The following is a 22,053-nucleotide window of genomic DNA, read 5'->3' on the forward strand; positions in this document are numbered from 1 at the left end:
GATCAGTCCCTGGAGAAGGAAGGACGTCATGCTTGGTAGAGAGTCAGTGGAAAAGAGGAAGACCCTCAATAAGATGGATTGACACAGTGGCTGCAACAGTGGGCATAACAACGATTGTAAGGATGGTTCAGGACCAGGCAGTGTTTCATTCTGTGGTACATAGGGTCACTATGAGTTAGAACTGACTGGACAGCACCTAATAAAAATGATAATGATGGAACAGTCATATTTATTAAGGGTAGGATTGCAAAGCCTGTTACTGTAATCACTGTCAATAAGTTGTACACCTGTAAAAGAATTGGCAGAAGTTGAGTGGCAGATACATTTACAACAATAATAAAAGAATAGCTGCTAAGTCCTCTTATGTGCAACCAAACGCCTCATGGAATTTGGTTCCTTTGGAGGACTAGGGTCATGATTTCATCCCGTTAATTGGCCTAATAACGTGTTTAGTGCTTCTGTTCTACCTCTTAGTTTGTTGCCTAGTGCCTGGGTTCTCAAAAGCTTGCACGTGGCCATCCAAGGCACAACAGTTGGTCTGTATTCACCTGGAGCAACAGAAGAAGGAGTCAGGAATACAAAGAGGAGATGGAATATGTGGTTAAGTGACTCCATGAACAACTGCCTCCTTTGCCATGAGAAGAAAAGAACTGGATAGTGCCCAGCTACCATTACGGAACACTTCGATCAAAGATTCCATAGAAGAATCCTGATCAAAAGGGGGAAAGTGTACAACAGAATTTCAAATGCTTATGGACTCTAGACTTTTTAGAGCCATAGAAAGTAGATGGACCCCTGAAAATATCCTCTTAAGTTGTCTTAAAAGCAAATGGTAGTTTAGCTTAACTAGTAAAAAAGGCCTGCCTTGAGCATCGTGTTCTTTTAAGAACCATCTACACGGGATCAAATTGAGAACATGGACTCGAAAGATTAGATAGGAACCTGAGGGGCCAATGAGTTTATGTTTAATGAGGGAGGAACAACTCAGAAAAGGAGGGTGAGAATGGCCGCAGAACTTGAAAAATGTAATCGGTGTCACTAATGTGTATATGTAGAAACTTGTGAATTGGTGTATGTTTTGTTCTGTGTATTCCCAACAGCAACAAAAAAATAAAAGTTAGAAAATACATGTATATATATTTCATAAAGAGAAGGGAATAGTGCATTTTAAAGAGGTTCAAATCATAACTTTAAGGAATTTTTTAAGTGAAATTTAAAAAATATTTTAAAGGTAGTTTTTTAGTCTTGTTTTTTATTTTAATTATGTGAATGCAAGTCATGTTTTTTTTTTTTCTGTGAAAACCAGTTATAAAAGCTGTTACTTTTATTTTGAAATTATAATAATATTTAAGTAGCTTTTGGATTTTCAAGAAATAATTAATATTAAAAATTGCAAAGTTATGTTTCTACTTTTAAATTTTCTTTAAAATTAAAGTAGGCTGTATTCAGCCAGCCATTTTAAATTGAATCTTTACTCTTGTTAGGAAGTAGAGATAGGGTGGAAGGAAGTAATTGCAATTATAAACTTTCCTGATTTCTAGAATAAATCCCTGAAGCATAAACTTCTTTTCAGGTTGAAATCAGCTCGAGATGTTGTATCTAGAACTGGTCACTCATTGGCTCTTGGCTGCTTGCATCGTTATGTTGGTGGTATAGGCTCAGGACAGCATCTGAAGACGAGTGTCAGCATTTTATTGGCTCTAGCACAAGATGGAACATCCCCTGAAGTCCAGGTATAATATGATTAATTTTTTAAATTGTGAAATTTTTAAATAACCTTTTAGGAAATTATTTGCTCTGTAAGATAGTAATGATTCTGTTAAGTTTTTAAGAAAATACGTTCAGATCTTTATCATTTTTTGTCTTATTTTTAATAACTTATGACAGGATTTTGTTTTTTAACCTAAAGTTTTTTGTTTTTTTCTTATAATTTAACCCATTCACATACTTTTCTTTAAACATGTATTTAAAAAGTTATTATTATCTTCGTGCTTGTTTTCAGAGCCCTAGTGGCACACTGGTTAAGAGCTTGGCTGCTAACCAAAAGGTTGGCAGTTTGAATCCACCAGCTACTCCTTGGAAACCATATGGGGCAGTTCTACTCTGTCCTGTAGGGTTGCTATGAGTCAGAATTGACTTGACAGCAATGGGTTTTTTGGAGGTTTTTGGTGCTCGTTTTCAGAGCCCTGGTGGCGCAGTGGTTAAGAGCTTGGCTGCTAACCAGAAGGTCAGCAGTTTGAATCCACGAGCCACTCCTTGGAAACCCTCTGGGTCAGTTCTCCTCTGTCCTGTAGGGTCTTTATGAGTTGGCGTCGACTCGATAGCAATGGGTTTGGTTTGGTTTTTGATGCTTGTGTTCTCTTTGTTTGCATTTCCTTACATTTGTGAGACTGATAGTGTGTCTTTTAATAACTGCCCTTCTTTGTTTCTCGTCCGCTAATATTCTAACCCACGTTCTGGGTCATTGATTGAATCTTTAAGCGCACACTTAGAATTTTTTTTGCTTTGTTTTGTTCTTTAATCATTTTATATACAGGTAGATACAACTACAGTGAGGGTCTAGATTTTTACATGTGTGAAAATATTCTGCACTCTTGATTTGCCATTTCACATTAATGAACCTAAGAGTCTTAACCTATGCAGGCAACAGCATTCACCTTGCCACCTTCATATTTGGACTCACAGGTTGGGAAAAGAGGCAAATTTAATTGCCGTTGTTGTTAGTTGCCATTGAATCATTTCTGACTCACGGCAGCCCCGTGTACAACAGAACGAATCGTTGCCTGGTCCTGTGCCATCTTCACATTGGTATGCTTGAGTCCATTGTTGTGGCTCCTTTGTATTTTGAGTGCCTGCTCACCTTTGGCTTCATCTTCCAGCACTGTATGGGACAGTATTCTGTTGTGATCCATCAAGTTTTCATTGGCTGATTTTCAGAAATATATTGTTAGGCCTCTCTTCCTAGTCTGGAAGCTCTGCTGAAACCTGTCTACCACGAGTAACCCTGCTGGTATTTGAAATACAGATGGCATAGCTTCCAGCATCATAACAACACACAAGCCGCTACAACAGGACAAACTGACAGACAAGTGGTGATTAATTTGTTATTGCCTGTTATTAACTTATTAATGAATGAGTTCCTTTGTGATTGAATAAAGACATTAAATCTACCAGAAGCTTCTAACACATAGGCTTAGATTGTCTTTTACTTCTTGGTAAAGTTCTCCAGCTCTGCAAAACATAAAATTTTCAAAAGGGTTAAAAACAAAAAGCAAGAAATCGAAGGGCCATGCTCCTTTTTTATGCTTCTTTAATACTGACCAACTGTTGCCATCAAGTTGATTCCGACTCACAGTGACGCTTTAGGACAGAGTAGAGCTCTCCCATAGGGTTTCCAGGGAGCAACTGGTGGATTCAAACTGCTGACCTTTTGGTTAGCAGCCGAGCTCTTAAGCACTGTACCACGAGGTCTCCTCTTTCATACTAGTCTAAAGGAAAAGACCAAGTTTTAAAATGATCGTCCGTAAGAAGTTGTGCTTTCTTCCCTTATGTCAAAGAGTAGGCACTGGTTTTCTTTCTCCTCTTGTGTTCATCTTTTTCTCAGAAGATAATTTTTCTCAGACCTCTCACTTTGATTTCTTAAAACCAAACTTCCTTAAGTGACTGCTCTACATAGTTCTTTTTACACGACAGGACATTTTACTGTAATTTGGATCAATTACATTGCCTCCAAGCTACTGTTTCATTTTGCATCTGTACAGAAATAGCGTAAGCGTGATTTTTACATTTCACAGTCACATTATTGTTTACTGGTATTTACCTATGAGGAGCCCTGGTGGTGCAATAGTTAAGCACTCGGTGTTAACCAAGAGGTCGTTGTTTTGAACCCACCAGCCACACCACAGGAGAAAGGTGTGGCAGTCTGCTTTCATAAAGATTTACAACCTTGGAAACCCTACGGGGTAGCTCTACCATGTCGTATAGGGTGGATATGAGTCGAAATCAACTTGACGGCAACAGGTTATTTACCTATAGGGGCCCTGGTGGTACTAACCAAAAGATGGGCAGTTTGAGCCCACCCAGTGGCTCCACAGGAGAAAGACCTGGGGATCTGCTTCTGTAAAGATTACAGCTTAGAAAATCCTGTGGGGCAGTTCTACTCTGACACACGGGCTTGCCATGAGTCGAAAGTCAATTCAACTGGCACACAACGACAGCAGTAACAATTTAACTGTAATTACTGAAGAGTTACTGTTCAAAGGTGTTTTTCTATACCCTCAACTGTTATCTTGAGATCCTTGTTCTGATTTTATTTTTATTTGATAGGAAAACTTCCTCCTGTAATAATTTTCTTAGAAAGGGTCCCTGAGTGATGTATTAAATTCTTGCATGTCTGAAAATGACTCTCTTTTGCCTTCGTGTTTGAATGATACTTGGGTATACTATTCCTGGCACACAATCTTTTTCTGTAAATTAAAAAAAATATGTTTTACTCTTTCTATCTTCTGATGTTTCACATGAGAAGTTAATAGCAGCCTAATTTTTATTTTAATTAAACTTTAATAAATACTAACATCTTAATTTCTAATCAATTATTGTAAAAACTTCCAAATATGTCTCTTTGGAAATAAAAGGTTAAATTTAAGCTAATACAGTGACTAATGTGCATATGCTATGCTTAAAGTTTCTCTCTGCAGTGACTTTTTGAGTGTCTAGAAATAAAACTTCAATGATGAACTCATTTTCTTTTTTTATAATATGCATATATTTGACACTTCAAAAGACAATGGCTTATGTAATAAGCTCCTGAGTTAATGGATGCTTTTGGGCATTATGGCTGCCTTGGTTCCCACATCTTTTCAGTGATTTTGCTAAGAAACTTATCTGAAATATGAATATAAGTCTGTAACCTTATATTTTGGTCTGGCTGTGTGTAAGAATGTTCACTCTATCTTGAAGCTTAGAAATTTTATCAAATTCTGTATAAAAGACCCCTCTTACTATCTTTTCCTTCTTTCTTTCTGGAACTCCTATTATTAATATACCAGGTCTCTCTTTTTGTTATTTTTATTTATTATTATTTTTATATTTTTACTCTATGTTATAGGATGTTTCTTCCATTGATTTGGTTTTCAGTAATTACTGATTTTTCCAGTTATCTTCTGAGTTTTTGATATCACAAATCCTGTTTTTTTTTAAACACTTCTAGAATTTTCTTTAAGCCTTAATTATATTGCCTTAAAAATTCTTATTAGGGTTTTATTAAAGTCCTCTTTTGTTTATCTGTGTTTTATTGACTATGCAAAGGCATGCAACTCTGTGGATCATGACAGATTATGAATAACATTGTGAAGAATGGGAATTCCAGAACGCTTAATTGCGCTCATGAGGAACATGTACATAGACCAAGAAGCAGTGGTTCAAACAGAGAAGGGGGAACTGCATGATTTAAAGTCAAGAAAGGAGCACGTCAGGTCTGCATCCTTTTAACAAACTTATTCAATCTGTATGCTGAGCAAATAATTCGAGACTTGACTATATAAATAAAGAAGAACAGGGCATCAGGATTGAAGGAAGACTCCTTAACCTGCAATATGCAGGTGACAACCTTTCGTGCTGAAATTGAAGAGGACTTGAAGCACTTACTGACAAGGATGAAAGACCACAGCCTTCAGTATGGAATACCCCTCAACACAAAGCAAACAAAAATCCTCACAACTCGACCAGTAAGCAGCATCATGATAAATGGAGAAAAGATTGAAGTTGTCAAGAATTTCATTTTACTTGGATCCACAATCAACACCCATGGAAGTGGCAGTCAAGAAATCAAAAGACATATTGCATTGGGCAGATCTGCTGCATAAGACCACTTTAAAGTGTTAAAAAGCAAAGATGTCACCTTGAGAACTAAGGTACACCTGACCCAAGCCATGGTGTTTTCAGTTGCCTCGCATGTATGCAAAAGCTGGACGATGAATAAGGAAGATTGAAGAAGAATTGATGCCTTTTTATTAATGGTATTGATGAAGAATATTGAATATACCATGGACTGCCAAAAGAACGAACAAATCTGTCTTATAAGAGGTACAACTAGAATGCTCCTTAGAAGCAAGGATGGCGAGACTACGTGTCACATACTTTGGACATGTTATCAGGAAGTGTCTTAGTCATCTAGTGCTGCTATAACAGAAATACCACAAGTGGATGCCTTTAACAAAGAAATTTATTTCTTCACAGTACAGTAGGCTAAAAGTCCAAATTCAGGGCATCAGCTGCAGGGGAAGGCCTTCTCTCTATGTTGGCCTTCTCATCAGTCTTCACCCAGACTAGGAGTTTCTCTGCCTAGGGACCCTGAGTCCTAAGGACACGCTTTCCTCCCTACCTTCTTGGTGGTATGAGGTTCCCCTGTCCTCTGCTTGCTTCTCTCTTTTATATCTCAAGAGATTGCCTCAAGATAAGACACAATCCAATCTTGTAAACTGAGTCCTGCCTCACTAACACAAATGCCGCCCATCGTCCCTCATTAACATCATAGAGGTGGGATTTACAGCATGTAGGAAAGTGACACAATACTGGGAATCATACCAAAAAAACCAAAACCAAACCCACTGCTGTCGAGTCGATTCCGACTCATAGCGACACTATAGGACAGAGTAGAACTGCCCCGTAGAGTTTCCAAGGAGCGCCTGGCGGATTTGAATTGCCGACCTCTCAGTTAGCAGCAGTAGCACTTAACCCCTACGCCACCAAGGTTTCCACTGGGAATCATAGCGCAGCCAAATTGATACGCACATTTTTGGGGGAACATAATTCAATCCATGACAAGGAGGGATCAGTCCCTGGAGAAGGATATCATGCTTGGTAAAGTAGAGGGTCAGCGAAGAAGAGGAAGACCCTCAATGGGATGGATTGGCACAGTGGCAGCAACAATGGGCTCAAGCATAACAACGATTGTGAGGATGGTGTAGGACTGGGCAGTGCTTAGTTCTGTTGTACAAAGGGTCACTATGAGTTGAAAGTGACTTCAAGGCACCTAACAACATCAGCAACATAATAGAAAAAAATGAATTCATCCTTGAAATTTCACTTCTGACACTCAAAGCCACAGTGCAGAGGAACTGTAAGCATTTCGTTTGTACACCAATTGCTTTGGTTATTGGTAACCATATGCTACCTTTTATTTCTTAAGAAGTATAGTTTTTTTTTTTAATGTATTTCATTGATTAAAAACTAAGATGTTAGTATTGACTAAACTTTAATTTAAAAGAAATCAATATATACTAATTATTTCTTAGAACTAAAACAAAATCACATTTTATTCCAGACTTGGTCTCTTCATTCGCTTGCTTTGATAGTGGATTCTAGTGGCCCGATGTATCGTGGATATGTGGAGCCCACCTTATCTCTAGTTCTTACCTTGTTGTTGACAGTCCCACCTTCACATACAGAAGTTCATCAGTGTTTGGGTAGATGCTTAGGTGCAATAATAACTACCGTTGGCCCTGAACTACAAGGTAAGTAAATGCATTTTAGATTAAAGCAACTAGACAACTACTGTCTTTCAGTTTCCTAAATATTACTCTCATGTTGATTAAAGAAATTTTGTAATAATAATAATAGCAGTTACTATATACTGAATGCTTGCAATTTACTGAAGTCCTGACGCTCTGCTTTTTACATGTGCCATTTTATTTAATCCTTATAATCGTATAATTTGAACACAGAAAACATTTCTAAATGAAATTTTACTTGGAGCGTCAATGAAAACAGATAAAGATGGAGTTCCTTTGTCCTGAAGTGCCATCCATTTGTCTTTCAGGACTTTTGCCTTCTTTTTCTTTTTTTTTCATAGTCTGAAAAACCACTGCCATAAGGTAGATAATATTACCTAGTTTTTCTGTGACGAGGCAAGCCCAGAGAAGATAAGGAACTTGCCTAGAGTTACGTAACTAATGAGTGGCACGTACACGGTTCTAAAGTCCATGTTCTTACCACTCAGTTCCACTGAGATAATTCCATTGATGATTAAAGTGACCATTCAAGGCAGCAAATTATTGTGAATTTATTCTGAATGTATAAACCACCTTCAGAGTTTTTCCCTTTTCCCCTGTCATTTATTAAATGCTTTCAGTGGGTTATACTTTCATACACATTATCTCATTTAATTGACAACAGTACTGAGATCGGTATCATCCCCGTTGTAGAGATGAAATACTGAGGGTGAGAGAAGTTAAGAAACTTTTCCAAGGTTTTATGTACCCAGCGTGTAGTTGGAGCCAGGGATCAAACATATATCAATTTCCATGGCCTGTATTCTTAATCACTATGCTTTGTTGCTTTCATTTGGACAAATATTTTTTTTAAAGTAATGACTGAAAAAGGAAAACATCCTAAGAATGCTAGGAATTGAAAGATATATGATTTAGACATGTCTTTTTCTCAGTGTCCTCTTTGACAAAGTGAGGATATTTTTTTCTTCCAGTCACAGGGATATGGAGAGACTAAACAGGCACCATCGGTTAAGCATGGGTGTTTACAAGTCCTTACTGATGTGATGATGATGGGACAATGCATATTTGAAAACTGCAGTGTGACTCTATGATTTCCTTGTTTGGTCTTTATATGCATATGAAATCATTTTGATTTATATTGGTAACATTTTATCCCTTCTATTAGCAATTAAGAAATTGTTATAGAGAGAGTATATGATATTACAGTTTATTTTCTCTAATTAGCTCTGGAAAAATTACCGTTGATTTTATTAGGAAGAGAGGATTTGAAGTTGCTCTATAATGATAGGATAATATTGGTTGAACAGAGAACCAGAGAATGAGGAATCACCTGACTCTTTGAAATAAAACAATGACAGGTTTAAAAGAATAAATGTAAACCTAGTGAAATAAATGTAATCCCAGAGAAATGTAATAAATGTAAACCCAGCGAAATCTAAGAGATGCATTTTTGACATCCAAATACACTTGTCTTTTGAAATCGTTTGTATGAACTTTGCAGACCTTCTGTTTTTGTAACTGAATAATAATTGGAAGGAGGGATTTTTTAGGAGATAATTGTTTTCTAGGAATGTTTTTTGTATTATTAATAAAATAATTGTATTTTACATTTTCTTTAATCTTGCTGCTAGGGAATGGAGCGACAATTTCTACCATCCGTTCCTCTTGTTTGGTGGGTTGTGCAATAACCCAGGACCACTCAGATTCTCTCGTTCAGGCAGCTGCCATATCGTGCCTTCAGCAGCTTCACATGTTTGCACCACGGCATGTCAATCTCTCTAGTCTTGTTCCTAGCCTTTGTGTAAGTATAAAGCTGCTTCATTCATTGATTGACTTAGGAAGCCCCCAAATTTGTCTCCCAAAAGACCAAATTAGAACAGAGCAAAAAATGTAGGTTTCGTGGATTGTGAATTCAGGAGTTTCAGCTTCTATTGTCATTCTATGACTGTTCTTTTTATTCACTGGTTTTCTTTTTTGCCTCTTAAAAAATATTTTGATGAACTATTTGTTTCTAGGTAAAGGGTGCATCATATTTTTAGTCCTTCCCACACAGAATTTAATTTCCTAAATCTTGATTAACAACTTCTAAATATTGGTTGCTGTCATCACAATCGTTAATTTATTCATTCAACAAATATTTATTGAGAGCCTGCTATATGTCAGGCATTATGCACAGTACTGAGGATATATTTATTAATGAGATATAACCAAGCCTTGTCGTAATAAAGTTTATAGTTTACAAGAGAAATGTGGACAATAGTAATTATTTACAAATAAGATAAGCACCGGAAAAGGGTAAGGGTGCAAGACAGCATGCAGCAGTGGCCTGTCACAATCAGGGCATTCTGAAAAGACTTCTCTGAAAAAATGATATTTAAGTTGTGAGCCTCAGGATAAATAGAAGTTAGTTTGGAAAAGGGCATAATAGTGAAACGGACAGCATTTTGGGGGCCGGGGGGGAGGCAGGGAAAGAAAAATGTGGAAGATCCTGAGGTGGGAAGGAATGTGATACATTTAAGGAACTGATTAGCCACTGTGCTTAAGGCTGAAAAAGAAGGAGGAGCAGGAGAGAGGGGCACAAGATGAGGCTGGACAATTAGCCAGGTGACAGATCACGCAGGACTTTCTAAATATATTAAACCTCGAGACACCTAATTGTACGAGCAATGGGAAACCCTTATAAGGTATTCCACAGGAGAATAATAAGAGCAGATATGCACATTTAAAATTTCATTCTTGCTGCACAGTGGAGAATGAACTCCACAGGGCAAGAATTACGATGGTCTAGCGAGGAGATTACAGTAGCTTGTTCTAAGTTGACAGCAATGGAAATGGAAAAAGTAGATGAATTTAATTGATATGAAGCAGGAAGAATCGAGAGAGTTTGTTGATAAATTGATTGTAGGCTAAAAGGGAGAAGAAGTATGAGGCCCAGGTTACTGACATAAGCATAGTGATGTAATTTCCTGAGATTGGCACATTGAAGGAGGAGGAAGTTGGGAGGAGAGGATATCATGAATTCAATTTTACACAAGTGGTTTTTTTATAGTTTGTTATATTGGGGTTTTTTTTATATCGGCCTAGAGCTTACAAAAAGGAACTCTGGCTAGAGAGATAAATTTGGGAGGCATAAGCATTCATATCCATAGGGTTGAAGTTTTCAACAGTTTCATTCTACATGGATCAACAATCAATGTCCATGGAAGCAGCAGACAAGAAATTAAATTATGTAGAACACTTAATTGTGCTCCTGAGGAACCTGTATATAGACTAAGAGACAAACGGAGCAAGGGGAAACTGTATGATTTAAAATCAAGAAAGGTGCACGTCAGGATTGTATCCTTTCGTCATACTTATTCAAACTCTATGCTGAGCAAATAATCTGAGACTTGACTATATGAAGAATGTGGCATCAGGATTGGTGGAAGAGTCGTTAACAACCTGCAATATGCAGATAAGACTGCTTGCTGAAAGGAAAAAGGATTTGAAGCAGTTACTGATGAAGATCAGATCAATTCGGTATGGATTGCACCTCAGCATAAAGAAAACACAAATCCTCACAACTGGACCAATAGGCAACATCATGCTAAATGGGGAAAAGATTGACGTGAAAGATTTCATTTCACTTAGATCCACAATCAGCACCCATGGAAGCATCAGTCAGGTAATCAAACAACATATTGCATTGGGCAGATCTGCTGCAAAAGACCTCTTTAAAATGTTAAAAAGCACCATATAAAGCAGAGACTACATTACCCTGAGACCAGAAGAACTAGATGGTACCCGGTTACAACCAATGACTGTCCTGACAGGGAACACTACAGAGAACCTCTGAGGAAGCATGAGAGCAGTGGGATGCAGACCCTCAATTCTCGTAAAAAGACCAGACTTAATGGTCTGACTGAGACTAGAATGACCCTGGAGGTCATGGTCCCCAGACCTCCTGTTAGCCCAAGACAGGAACCATACCCAAAGCCAACTCTTCAGACAGGGATTGGACTGGACCATGGGATAGACAGTGATACTGGTGAAGAATGAGTTTCTTGGATCAAGTAGACATATGAGACTATGTTGGCATCTCCTGTCTGAAGGGGAGATGATAGGGTAGAGGGGGTCAGAAGCTGCCGAATGGACACAAAAAGAGAGAGTGGAGGGAAGGAGTGTGCCATCTCATTAGGGGGAGAGTAGTTAGGCATATACAGCGAGGTATTTATAAATTTTTGTATGAGAGTCCAACTTGATTTGTAAACTTTCACTTAAAGTACAATCCAACGAACCCCGCCCCCCCCCCAAAAAAAAAGTTAAAAAGCAAAGAGGTTACTTTAAGGACTAAAATGCATCTGACCCAAGCCACGATGTATTTTTTTTAATTATTACTGGTGCTTTAGATGAAAGTTCACAAAGCAAAATAGTTTCTCATTGAACAATTAATACACATATTGTTTTGTGACATTGGTTGCCAACCACAAGACATGTCAACACTCTCCCATTTTCGACCTTGGGTTCCCAATTTCATCTATCTAGCTTTTCTGTCCCTCGTCTTCTTGTCCTTGCACCTGGGCTGGTATGCCCGTTTAATCTCATATACGTGGTTGAGCAACACATACTATTGTTTATTTTATGGGCCTGTCTAATCTTTGGCTGAAGGGTGAACCTCAGGAGTGACTTTGATACTGAGTTAAGAGGGTGTCCGGGGGCCATACTCTTGGGATTACCCCAGTCTCTGTCAGACCAGTAAGTCTGGTATTTCTTGTGTGAGTTTGAATTTTGTTCTACATTTTTCTCCAGCTCTGTCCAGGATCTTCTATTGTGATCCCTGTCAGAGCAGCCGGTGGTGGTAACTGGGCACCATCCAGTTGTGCTGGACTCAGTCTGGTGGAGGCTGTGGTACTTGTGGTCCATTAGTCCTTTGGACTAATCTTTCCCTATGTCTTTGGTTTTCTTCTTTTTCCCTTGCTCCAGACAGGGTGGAACCAGTGGAGTATCTTAGATGGCCGCTTACAAGCTTTTAAGACGCCAGACGCTACTCACCAGAGTAGAATGTAGAATATTTTCTTTATAAACTGTTACGTCAGTTGAACTAGATGCCCCCTGAGACCTTGGTCCCCAGCCCTCGGCCCAGTAATTCAGTCTCTCAGGGAGTTTGGATGTGTCTGTGAAGCTTCTATGACTTTGCCTTGGTCTAGTTGTGCTGACTTACCCAGTATTGTGTACTGTCTTACCCTTCACCACAGTTACCACTTACCTATTGTCTAGTTAGTGTTTTTCCCTCTCTACCATTCACCTCCCTCATAACCATCAAAGAATGTTTCTTCCTGTGTATAAACCTTTTCATGAGTTTTTATAATAGTGGTCTCATACAGTATTTGTCCTTTTGTGATTGACATTTCAGTTAGCATAATGCCCTCCAGATTCATCCATGCAAGCCATGATATTTTCAGTCACCTCATGTGCATGTGAAAGCTGGACAGTGAATAAGGAAGACAAAGAACTGATCTATTTGAATTATGGTGTTGGTGAAGAATAGCGAGCATACCATTGACTGCCATAGCGTTTCTTGGAAGTGAGGATGGCAAGACTTCATCTCATGTACTTTGGACATGTTATCAGGAGGGACTAGTCCCTGGAGAAGGATATCAAGCCTGGTAAAGTAGATCATCAGCTAAAAAGGGGAACACCCTGGACAAAATGGATTGACATAATGTCTGCAGCAACAGGCCCAAACATAGCAATTGTGAGGATCGCGCAGGACCAGGCAGTGTTCTATTTACATAGGGTCGCTATGAATCGGAACTGACTTGATGGCACCTAACAACACCAGAAACATTGCATTGGGCACATCTGTTTCAAAAGACTTTTTTAATGATTTTAAAAGCAAAAATGTTACTTTGATGACTACGGTGCGTCTGACCCAAGCCAGGGTCTTTTCAATCACATCATATGCACGCGAAAGCTGGACAGTGAAAAAGGAAGACAGAAGAAAAAACAATGCATTCCAATTGTGGTGCTGGCAAAAAATATTTAATATACTGTAGATTGCCAAAAGAACAAACAAATCAGCCTTAGAAGAAATGCAGCCAGAATGTTCCTTAGAAGCAAGAATGGCAAGACTCTGATTCACTTACTTTGAACACATCATCAGGAAAGACCAGTTGCTAAAAAAGGACATCATGTTTGGTAAAGTAGAGGGTCAATGAAAACAAAATGAAATGGACTGACACAATAGTCACAACAATGGACTCAAACATAGCAATGATCATGAAGATGGCATAAAAAAACCAAACCCAGTGCCGTCGAGTCTATTCCGACTCATAGCGACCCTATAGGACAGAGTAGAACCACCCCATAGAGTCTCCAAGGAGTGTCTGGTGGATTCAAACTGCCGACCCTTTGGTTAGCAGCCGTAGCACTTAACCACTACGCCACCAGGGTTTCTGAAGATGGCATAGGACCAGGCAAAGTTTTGTTCTTTTATATTTAAGTTTGCCATGAGTCTGATCCAACTTGATGACAACTAACAACAACAAACATTCAGTGTTACATAAATACATAGGAGTAGGTGAGATCACCAGGGAGAGGGTGAATGAGGAACCCAAGATATAAAAATTAGGAAAAGAGTCAGCAAAGAAAGTAGAGAAGAAGCAGCCAGAGAGATTCAGTATTTGATGTTCACAGAAGCTAAATGGCAGAGGAGTAGTCAGCTGTATCAAATATTGTCAAAGTATTGAGTGAGATGAGAACTATAACGTATCCTTCGGATTTTGTGATGTGATGTCTTTAGCAAGAACTCTTCTGGTAGAGTGGTGCAAATGGAAGCCAAAATACATTGAGTTGAAGAGAGAGTAGGAACAGAAACAACTTCTAAGAGGTTTGAGAGGAGAAGAAAGAGAAGGCTGTGGAGTCAGGACAGACTCTTTTTCTCCTAAGCTAGTGAGATGCAAGCAGGTTTAAAAACTGATGGCATAGAGCTGGTAGTGTGGGAAAGTTAAAGATGTAGGGCAGAGAGGGAATAATTAATTCAAGGTTTCGAATAGGATAGGATTTCCAAGGCATAAGCTATCTCCTCCAGTGGAACGTGAAGGAAAAGGAGAAGAATGTGGGTGCAAGTGAGTTTATGGATTTGGTGGCTTGAGGGAGTTATCTGATGACTTTTATTTTCTTAATTAAGTACAAGGGAAGATAAGTTCTTTGTGTGAGAGGACAATGAACAGGATCAGAAGTTTCAGGAGAGTGGGATATGGGAGTTGAACTAACTGGAGAAGTACAGGGTCGCTATGGGTGGGATGAGCTGGAATTGACTTGACAGCAATGAGTTTGGTTTGGTTTTTTTGGTGGTAGTCCTGAGGGTTCAGTAGAGGTTAGTGACCCTCTTTGGCTTCATTAACTGATATATGATGGTACCAGTCTGCCCAGTTGTGAAATTTTTCCCTAACACCTATAAATAAGTTGGGTGCAAGAATTGAGCAACCAGATATTTTGATACATCCATAGTTGGACTTTGGCCAGGCAAATTATATTAAATGACAGCAGGATAAGGGCCTTGAGGGTGTTAACAAGATAGTGCTAAAATGATGGACTGTGAGATCTCATTTGGATGTTGTGTTGACTCAAAGCAGGACAAAGTAGACCTATCCCATAAGGTTTTCTAGGCTGCAGTCTTTATGGGAGCAGATCTCCAGGTCTTTTCTCCTGAGGAGCCACTGGTGGGTTTGAACTACCGATCTTTAGGTTAGCAGCTGGGTGCTTAACCACTAAGGCTCCTTCTCATTTGGGTCGGGGGCTGATATGTAGGGAGAAAGCGTGGTACTTAGATGTAACCATGGGGCAATGTTATTGAGGTGGAGGAACGAGATGGTTTTCCAGGATGAGGCAAAGGAACTAACTGAAAGTCTAAGGTATTAGGTATTAGATCAATAGCATATTTAGCTTTGTCAACAAGATTTGCCTTTATTTCACCATAGACAAAGGGGAACTGAATCAGTCCTGGACCGTCAAGGAGAACAGGGCAGAAACCAGGTATACGTGAAATGTCTACAGAGAACATCCACAAAGAAAGTAGCCAGCTAATAAAAAAAACTAAATTGTATTCTGCAACAAGATCTATAACATCTTGCCAAAAGACATGGTCTGATTCATGCTCTGAGGTCATAGGTAGCATCTCTTGAGCAAGGTGAACTTGTTCTATAATGTAGCTTAAACAGGCAACTGATAAATGTGATGAGGACACACACCCCTCAGGTTGTCTGGTTCCTCTCTCCATTGTTTTTCCCATAAGTGTAATTGTACTGTGGATATTGACTTTATCAGATGAGACACATTTAAAAAACATATGGTAAAGTATCAGCACAAGTTTCTGGATCTCAGTGAAGCTTATCAATAAGCCACAGGAAGTACAATGAATTTCATATATATTAACATAAAGTCTCCAATCTGATTTCCTTAACAGAGCATCAAAGGTTTTATTACAGGGCATGTTTTCTGAACCTCATCCAAAGACATAAGAGGTGAGGTTACAGGCAGCTAGGAAGGAGATGTGGCAGGTTAAAGGTGAGAAAAAGGGCCGTTCACGTAGTTGTCTTGATTCCACATTGCCTAAAGTCCTCATACTGTCTGTATTGACTAGATCTTTTGACACGCTGAAGCATAGCCTACACATTGTTACTAGGAGCCTTTGAGTCATTTCTGATTCATACAACCAAAGGATACACTGCCTGGGCCTCCGCCATCTTACAATCATTGTTATGCTTGAGCCCATTGTTGTAGCCACTGTGTCAGCCCATTTCCTTGAGGGTTTTCCTCTTTTTTGCTGACCCTCTGCTTTACCAAGCATGATGTCCTTTTCCAGGGACTGGTCCCTTGTTTATTCAAATTAGATTTTTGTAAATTTTATGTTCATTTCTATGCAGTCATTGCCAGCAGAAATGGTTGTGTTATGTGATGATGTTGTTCAGCATATGTAATTAAAAAAAATAGTTGCTGTCAAGCCAGTTCCCACTTACGGTGAACCCCTGTGTGTCGGAGAAGAACTGTACTCCACAGGATTTTCAGTGGTTGGTTTTTTTACAAGTAGGTCACAAGGCCGTTATGTTGCGGTTCCTCTGGGTGGACAGAAACCTCCTACTTTTCAGTTAGTAGCTGAGCACGTTAACCGTTTGCAGTTACCTTACATACATGAAATGTGATTTCTTCAGAAAATGCATTGAGATTACAAAGGTTAGTAAACCATGTATAAAATAAGATGTGTAGAAGATCCTTCTGAGCTTTCAGCTAAGTATATTTTATGAACTTTAGTGCCCAGGTCTTAAGACAACTATTTTAGCTACTAAAATATTATTTATATTTTTATTAATATTTTTTTTTTTCTAATAGCCCTATTTTAAACAGGTGACGTTGTTAAATGAAAAGCTTCTTCACAAGTAAGGTATCAGTGTTTATTCACTGGGCCAGTGATGTTAAAGAATTACAGCTTTTTAAACAACTTTGCGTAAAATTCTTACTGTTTGCAGGTTCACTTGTGTAGTTCCCACTTGTTGCTTCGACGGGCAGCTGTGGCGTGTCTCCGGCAACTTGCGCAAAGAGAAGCCGCTGAAGTGTGTGAATATGCCATGAGCCTGGCAAAAAATGCAGGGGACAAAGAAAGCAGCGGTGTCAGTAAGTTACATTATTGGTCAATATCCTTTTTTGTTTAAATGCTTCCACATTTCAAATGAATATTAGTTTTTGAGTAACATTTTTATGTTGAAATATGGTAAAATTTCATAACACTCTTAAGTAAAATAAAACCATTATCACTTTAAAGCTTCCAGTGTTTTTTTGTTTTTTTTTTTTTTGCAGTTTTACTTTTTTTTTTTAATTTTTGCAGCTTAATAAAAACTTAATAGCATTTGGTATCAGGATCTTTTGCCATCCCTTGAGGATGTTTTAGGTATGCAAGTATGAGTAACTCTAGGAATATTGCCCTGTATCACTAGCAGACTTCTGAAAAGAGAAACTATGTATTTTGGAAACATCTGAAAGCTTCCAGTCTGGTGCTTAACATATTGTGTTATAACTTTTCCTCTAAGAAAAGTGAGACCAAAGTTCCGATAAAAACAATGAAATATCAGTAGATATTTTGGTAGCAAAAGGTGAATCTTTTTGCAGCGATTGCAACCAATGTCACAGAACAATTTGTACATAAATTTTTTAATGAGAAACTATTAGCGTGGTAAACTATCACCTAAAACACAATAAAAAAAAAGTGGATCTTTCTGCATTCTTTCTGTGTGCGTTGAACTAATAGCTAGTCTTTAGCTCTCCTCAGATAAGTGGTTTGGGGCTTTTTCAGAGCTTAATTGACAGATATTTCCCCTATTATGAGAGAAAATTTTTACTGACTAGAATTTTCTAATGCTCAGAATTCGTTGGGGTACCTTAGAAGCAAGACAACATCAGTTTTAGTGTCATATAATAACAGCTCTATTAATAAGCATCCTGTATTGTAGAATGTGAAAGAAGTTTATCGTAGAAGTCTACCAGTAAACTTTTTTGCTTTTTGGAGAGAAAATAGCAACAAAAATAGTTATATAACTCTCCTGAATACATACAAAATTTCTACAAGTCAGTCACCATAATCAAAATTGAAAGACAAAGTAAGACAGGAAAAATATTTGCAAAGTGTATGTCAAAGGATTGTATCTTTATTACTCTACACACACATATAAAAAAAAGCTCTTACAAATTCATGTGTTGGGGCTCCGTAAGACTACTCCAGGTTTAATGATTCACTAGGAGAACTCAGCATGTAGTTGTATTCACAGCTATGATTTATTACAGTGAAAGAAAAGACTACAAAGCAAAATGAGTAAAGAGAAACAGCGCACGGGGTAAAAGCTGGAGGCACAAGCTTCCAAGAGTCTTTTCCCAGTGGAGTCACATAAAAAAAAAACAAAACCCAGTGCTGTTGAGTCAATTCCGACTCATAGTCACATAGGACATGCTTAATTCCCCCCAGCAACGAACTGTGACGTGTGAAGTGTTGTCTACCAGGGAAGCTGGTTAGAGACTCAGTGCCCAGGGTTTTTATTGAAGGCTGGTCATGTAGGCACCATCTGCCCAGCACGTCCCAAAATTTCAGATTCATAGAAGGAGAGCGTGTGTTTAGCACAAACCATATTGTTCATACAGTTTAGGCACAGTGAGCCACTTTTATCCGGGAATGCTAGGAACCCTTCTGAAATCCAAGTTCCCAGCCACCACCCTGGGGTGGGCCTGTCTATTGCCAGTTTCAAGCCTTCTAGGTTAACTCTTTTCTGCACCTGTAAAAATTAGTAGAGCACGTAAACAGATATTTTATCAAATAAGAAATACCAATGTATAAAATAGGTTTAATCTCTAGTGATTAAATAATTGTAAGTTACCACAACCATAAGATAACATTTTTTCATCAGTGTAACTGACCAAGAGATTCAAAATAATGGTTATAATCATTGTTGGGGAAATATAAATAAAAGAGAAATTTCTTATACTGCTGGTGGAAATGTAAAATGGTATGAATTTTCTGGAGGGCTGTTTGACAGTGTGTCCCCAAAGTTTTCAAAATGTGCTTACCCTTTGACCTGGCAGTTCACCTTTTAGGAATTCATCCTCAGTGATTAATGTCCACTTAGTTTAGTGGTTTGCTACATGAATTAAAATTCACATTGCAGAAACATAATTTCTCATACGTGAAAATGTTGACTGTGTACTGCTAAGTGGGAAAAAAGCCTCTGTGCCTAATCTTTCCCTAGTATTGTCCTTTTTCCTTGGAACCCTTTTTCTACTTTGTGTGCTATTTTTGAATTCCCCTCACTGTGGTTGTTTTCTGCAAACTCCCCTTATTCTGTCTTTGGGGCAACCCAACTGTAAGAGCCACCTTTCAGCCTACATCTCTCTGTCTTACTCCCTTTGGGGTTCAGAGGGCTCCAAACTCAGAGAGCCTCATAGTACTCATTCTTAATGCTACCAGTTGTACTACTTCTGCTGCTTATAAAAAGATTTTTGGATTAAGCAAGAAATTTAACCACTATTTCATAATAATGTTACTTTTGATTGTATGGTACTTGGAAAGATTTTCCAAGTTTTTAAATGAACTTTTAGAATACCAATCCGCTGATAATTGGAGGCCCTGGGTGGTGCAAATGGTGAACGCGTTTGACTCCTAACCAAAAGGGACAGTTTGAGTCTACCCAGAGGCATCTAAGAAGCAGGGCCTAATGATCTACTTCCCAAAAATCAGCCATTGAATACCCTATGGAGTACAGTTCTGCTCTGACACACATGGGGGTGCCATGAGCCAGAATTGTTAGAAGTATGTTTCTCTCCCACGTATATTTTGTTAGTCAAATATATTTATTGAGCATTCTCTGGAGAATTGTGTAAAATAGCTCATAATAATCAGTCTTAAATATCAGGGCAGGGTCTTACCTTTATTGTCAGATTAAATTTTAATCCTAGGGAACATAACAGAGAACCCCTGAGAGAGCAGGGGAGCAGTGGGATGCAGACCCCAAATTCTTGTGAAAAGACCAGACTTAATGGTCTGACTGAGACTAGAAGGACCCCAGAGGTCATAGTACCCAGACCTTCTGTTAGCCCCAGACTGGCACCATTCCCAAAGCCAACTCTTCACGACAGGGATTGGGCTGGACTATAGAATAGAAAATGATACTGGTGAGGAGTGAGCTTCTTGGATCAAGCAGACACATGAGACTATGTGGGCAGCTCCTGTCTGGTGGGGAGATGAGAAGGCGGGGGGGTCGGAAGCTGGCTGAATGGACACAAAAATAGAGGGTGGAAAGGAATGTGCTGTCTCATTAGGGGGAGAGCAACTAGAGTATATATAGCAAGGTGTATATAAATTTTTGTCTGAGAGACGGACTTGATTTGTAAACTTGCACTTAAAGCACAGTAAAAATTTTTTTAAAAATCGTAAAGACATGTAAATTGAAGACCAGACCATGTCAAAATGCATATATGGCTGCCTGGTTTTGTTCCTGTTGTGAATTAAGATGGCCTTACCATAATTTTTATCTATAGTATACAACAAAACCCTATAGATGTTCATTTGTAAATATTACTTTTCAGATGTCAATCCTTTTGCACCTGGGGTTAGTTCTCGAAGTGATATCCGTTGCCGACACCAAGGTGTTAATGTAACAGAAACTGGTCTTGAAGGACTTCTTTTTGGAATGCTAGACCGAGAGACAGATCGAAAATTATGTTCTGATATTCATGACACTTTGGGGCATATGCTTTCATCTCTGGCAATAGAAAAACTGTCCCATTGGCTAATGCTTTGTAAAGATGTTCTGGCAGCTTCTAGTGGTACGTATTTAATATACTAAATATGTTCTTAAAGTAATGAAAATGGTTTTATTTCAGATATGTGGGGGCGGGTGTATATCCATAAATTTGAGTTTACATTTAAATATGCTAATAATTTTTAATCTATAAAACGCACTGCCGTTGAGTCAATTCCGACTCATAGCGACCCTATAGAACAGAGTAGAACTGCCCCACAGAGTTTCCAGGGAGCACCTGGCAGATTCGAACTGCTGATCCCTTGGTTAGCAACTGTAGCACTTAACCACTATGTCACCAGGGTTTCCTTTTAACCTGTAAATCCCTGTAAAAATGTTGAAGGTTAAATTATCTTACAAACTAATGAATTTCCTATATGTTTTTGGAAAATAGCTAAGTTGAAACTAAATTTTTATATATAAAATCCTAAGCTACTCTGTGGCTGAATATAGTATACAAAACTAGTGAAAAATATAAATTAGCATTATGTTATTCTTCCCTTGGTATTTGTTTAAGAAAATAATAAACTTGAGAATTGTATTATTTTCTAGAGAAAGAGAATGTAGTCATTTTTTAATTAGAAGTCTTTTAATATTAATGCTATCTCTAAAGCATCTTTTTTGCTAAGTGTGATATTGTTACAGTATGCTTATATTTTTGTTACAGATATGAGTGCTGCAACTCTCTTAAGTAGTGGAAAAGATGAAGAATCTGAAAAGAAAGATGAGATGGATGATGATACCATGTTTACCACACTAGGTGAAGAAGATAAATCAAAGCCCTTTGTGGCACCTCGCTGGGCCACTCGGGTATTTGCTGCCGACTGCCTGTGTCGAATCATCAATTTGTGTGAGAATGCAGACCAGGCTCACTTTGATCTTGCCATGGCACGTTCTGCAAAACTACGAAACCCCACAAGTAAATTTAAAACCAGTACTTCTTTTGCCTGATATATTTTTATAAGTTTGGAATATTTTCCCACTATAAGACATGCTTTAAACTATTCCTTTCAGTTATTTTAAGTTCCCTGCCTTTTACCTTAGTTTTCTCTCCTGTCTCTATACCGTCCATCCACCTTCTGATCCATATTTGGAAGATAACGTGAAGAAGGTGGTCCAAAGATAAGTGTGTGTATGTTTGTAAATATAACTTGCCACTGGGATAATGACGGCGCTTACGTATGTTTCCTCAGTTAAATTGTCCTAGTTTTAGCCCTTCAGTG

At 38.4% G+C, this 22,053-nt stretch overlaps 1 protein-coding gene and 1 long non-coding RNA gene across 5 annotated transcripts in view; one reads left to right on the plus strand and one right to left on the minus strand.

Moving 5' to 3' along the window:
* LOC111752254 (uncharacterized) overlaps positions 1-17,121 on the minus strand; it is a 44,799-nt gene extending 27,678 nt beyond the window's left edge. The window contains exon 1 of one of the 2 annotated variants that reach the window (XR_002787224.2): positions 17,009-17,121. This is a non-coding gene — a long non-coding RNA (uncharacterized LOC111752254). The remainder of the gene's footprint in view (positions 1-17,008) is intronic. The other variant, XR_010319485.1, reaches the window with a different exon arrangement.
* Positions 1-22,053, plus strand: part of HEATR5B (HEAT repeat containing 5B) — a 125,566-nt gene that overhangs the window by 51,366 nt on the left and 52,147 nt on the right. For all 3 annotated transcript variants that reach the window (XM_010595867.3, XM_064277196.1, XM_003416075.4), the window contains exons 19-24: positions 1,574-1,733; positions 7,325-7,514; positions 9,143-9,312; positions 17,018-17,162; positions 20,616-20,855; positions 21,498-21,749. In XM_010595867.3, the coding sequence (XP_010594169.1) occupies positions 1,574-1,733; positions 7,325-7,514; positions 9,143-9,312; positions 17,018-17,162; positions 20,616-20,855; positions 21,498-21,749 (1,157 nt within the window). The remainder of the gene's footprint in view (positions 1-1,573; positions 1,734-7,324; positions 7,515-9,142; positions 9,313-17,017; positions 17,163-20,615; positions 20,856-21,497; positions 21,750-22,053) is intronic.

The sequence above is a fragment of the Loxodonta africana genome, chromosome 26 (genome assembly GCF_030014295.1).
Source record: "Loxodonta africana isolate mLoxAfr1 chromosome 26, mLoxAfr1.hap2, whole genome shotgun sequence".
Lineage (NCBI taxonomy): Eukaryota > Metazoa > Chordata > Mammalia > Proboscidea > Elephantidae > Loxodonta > Loxodonta africana.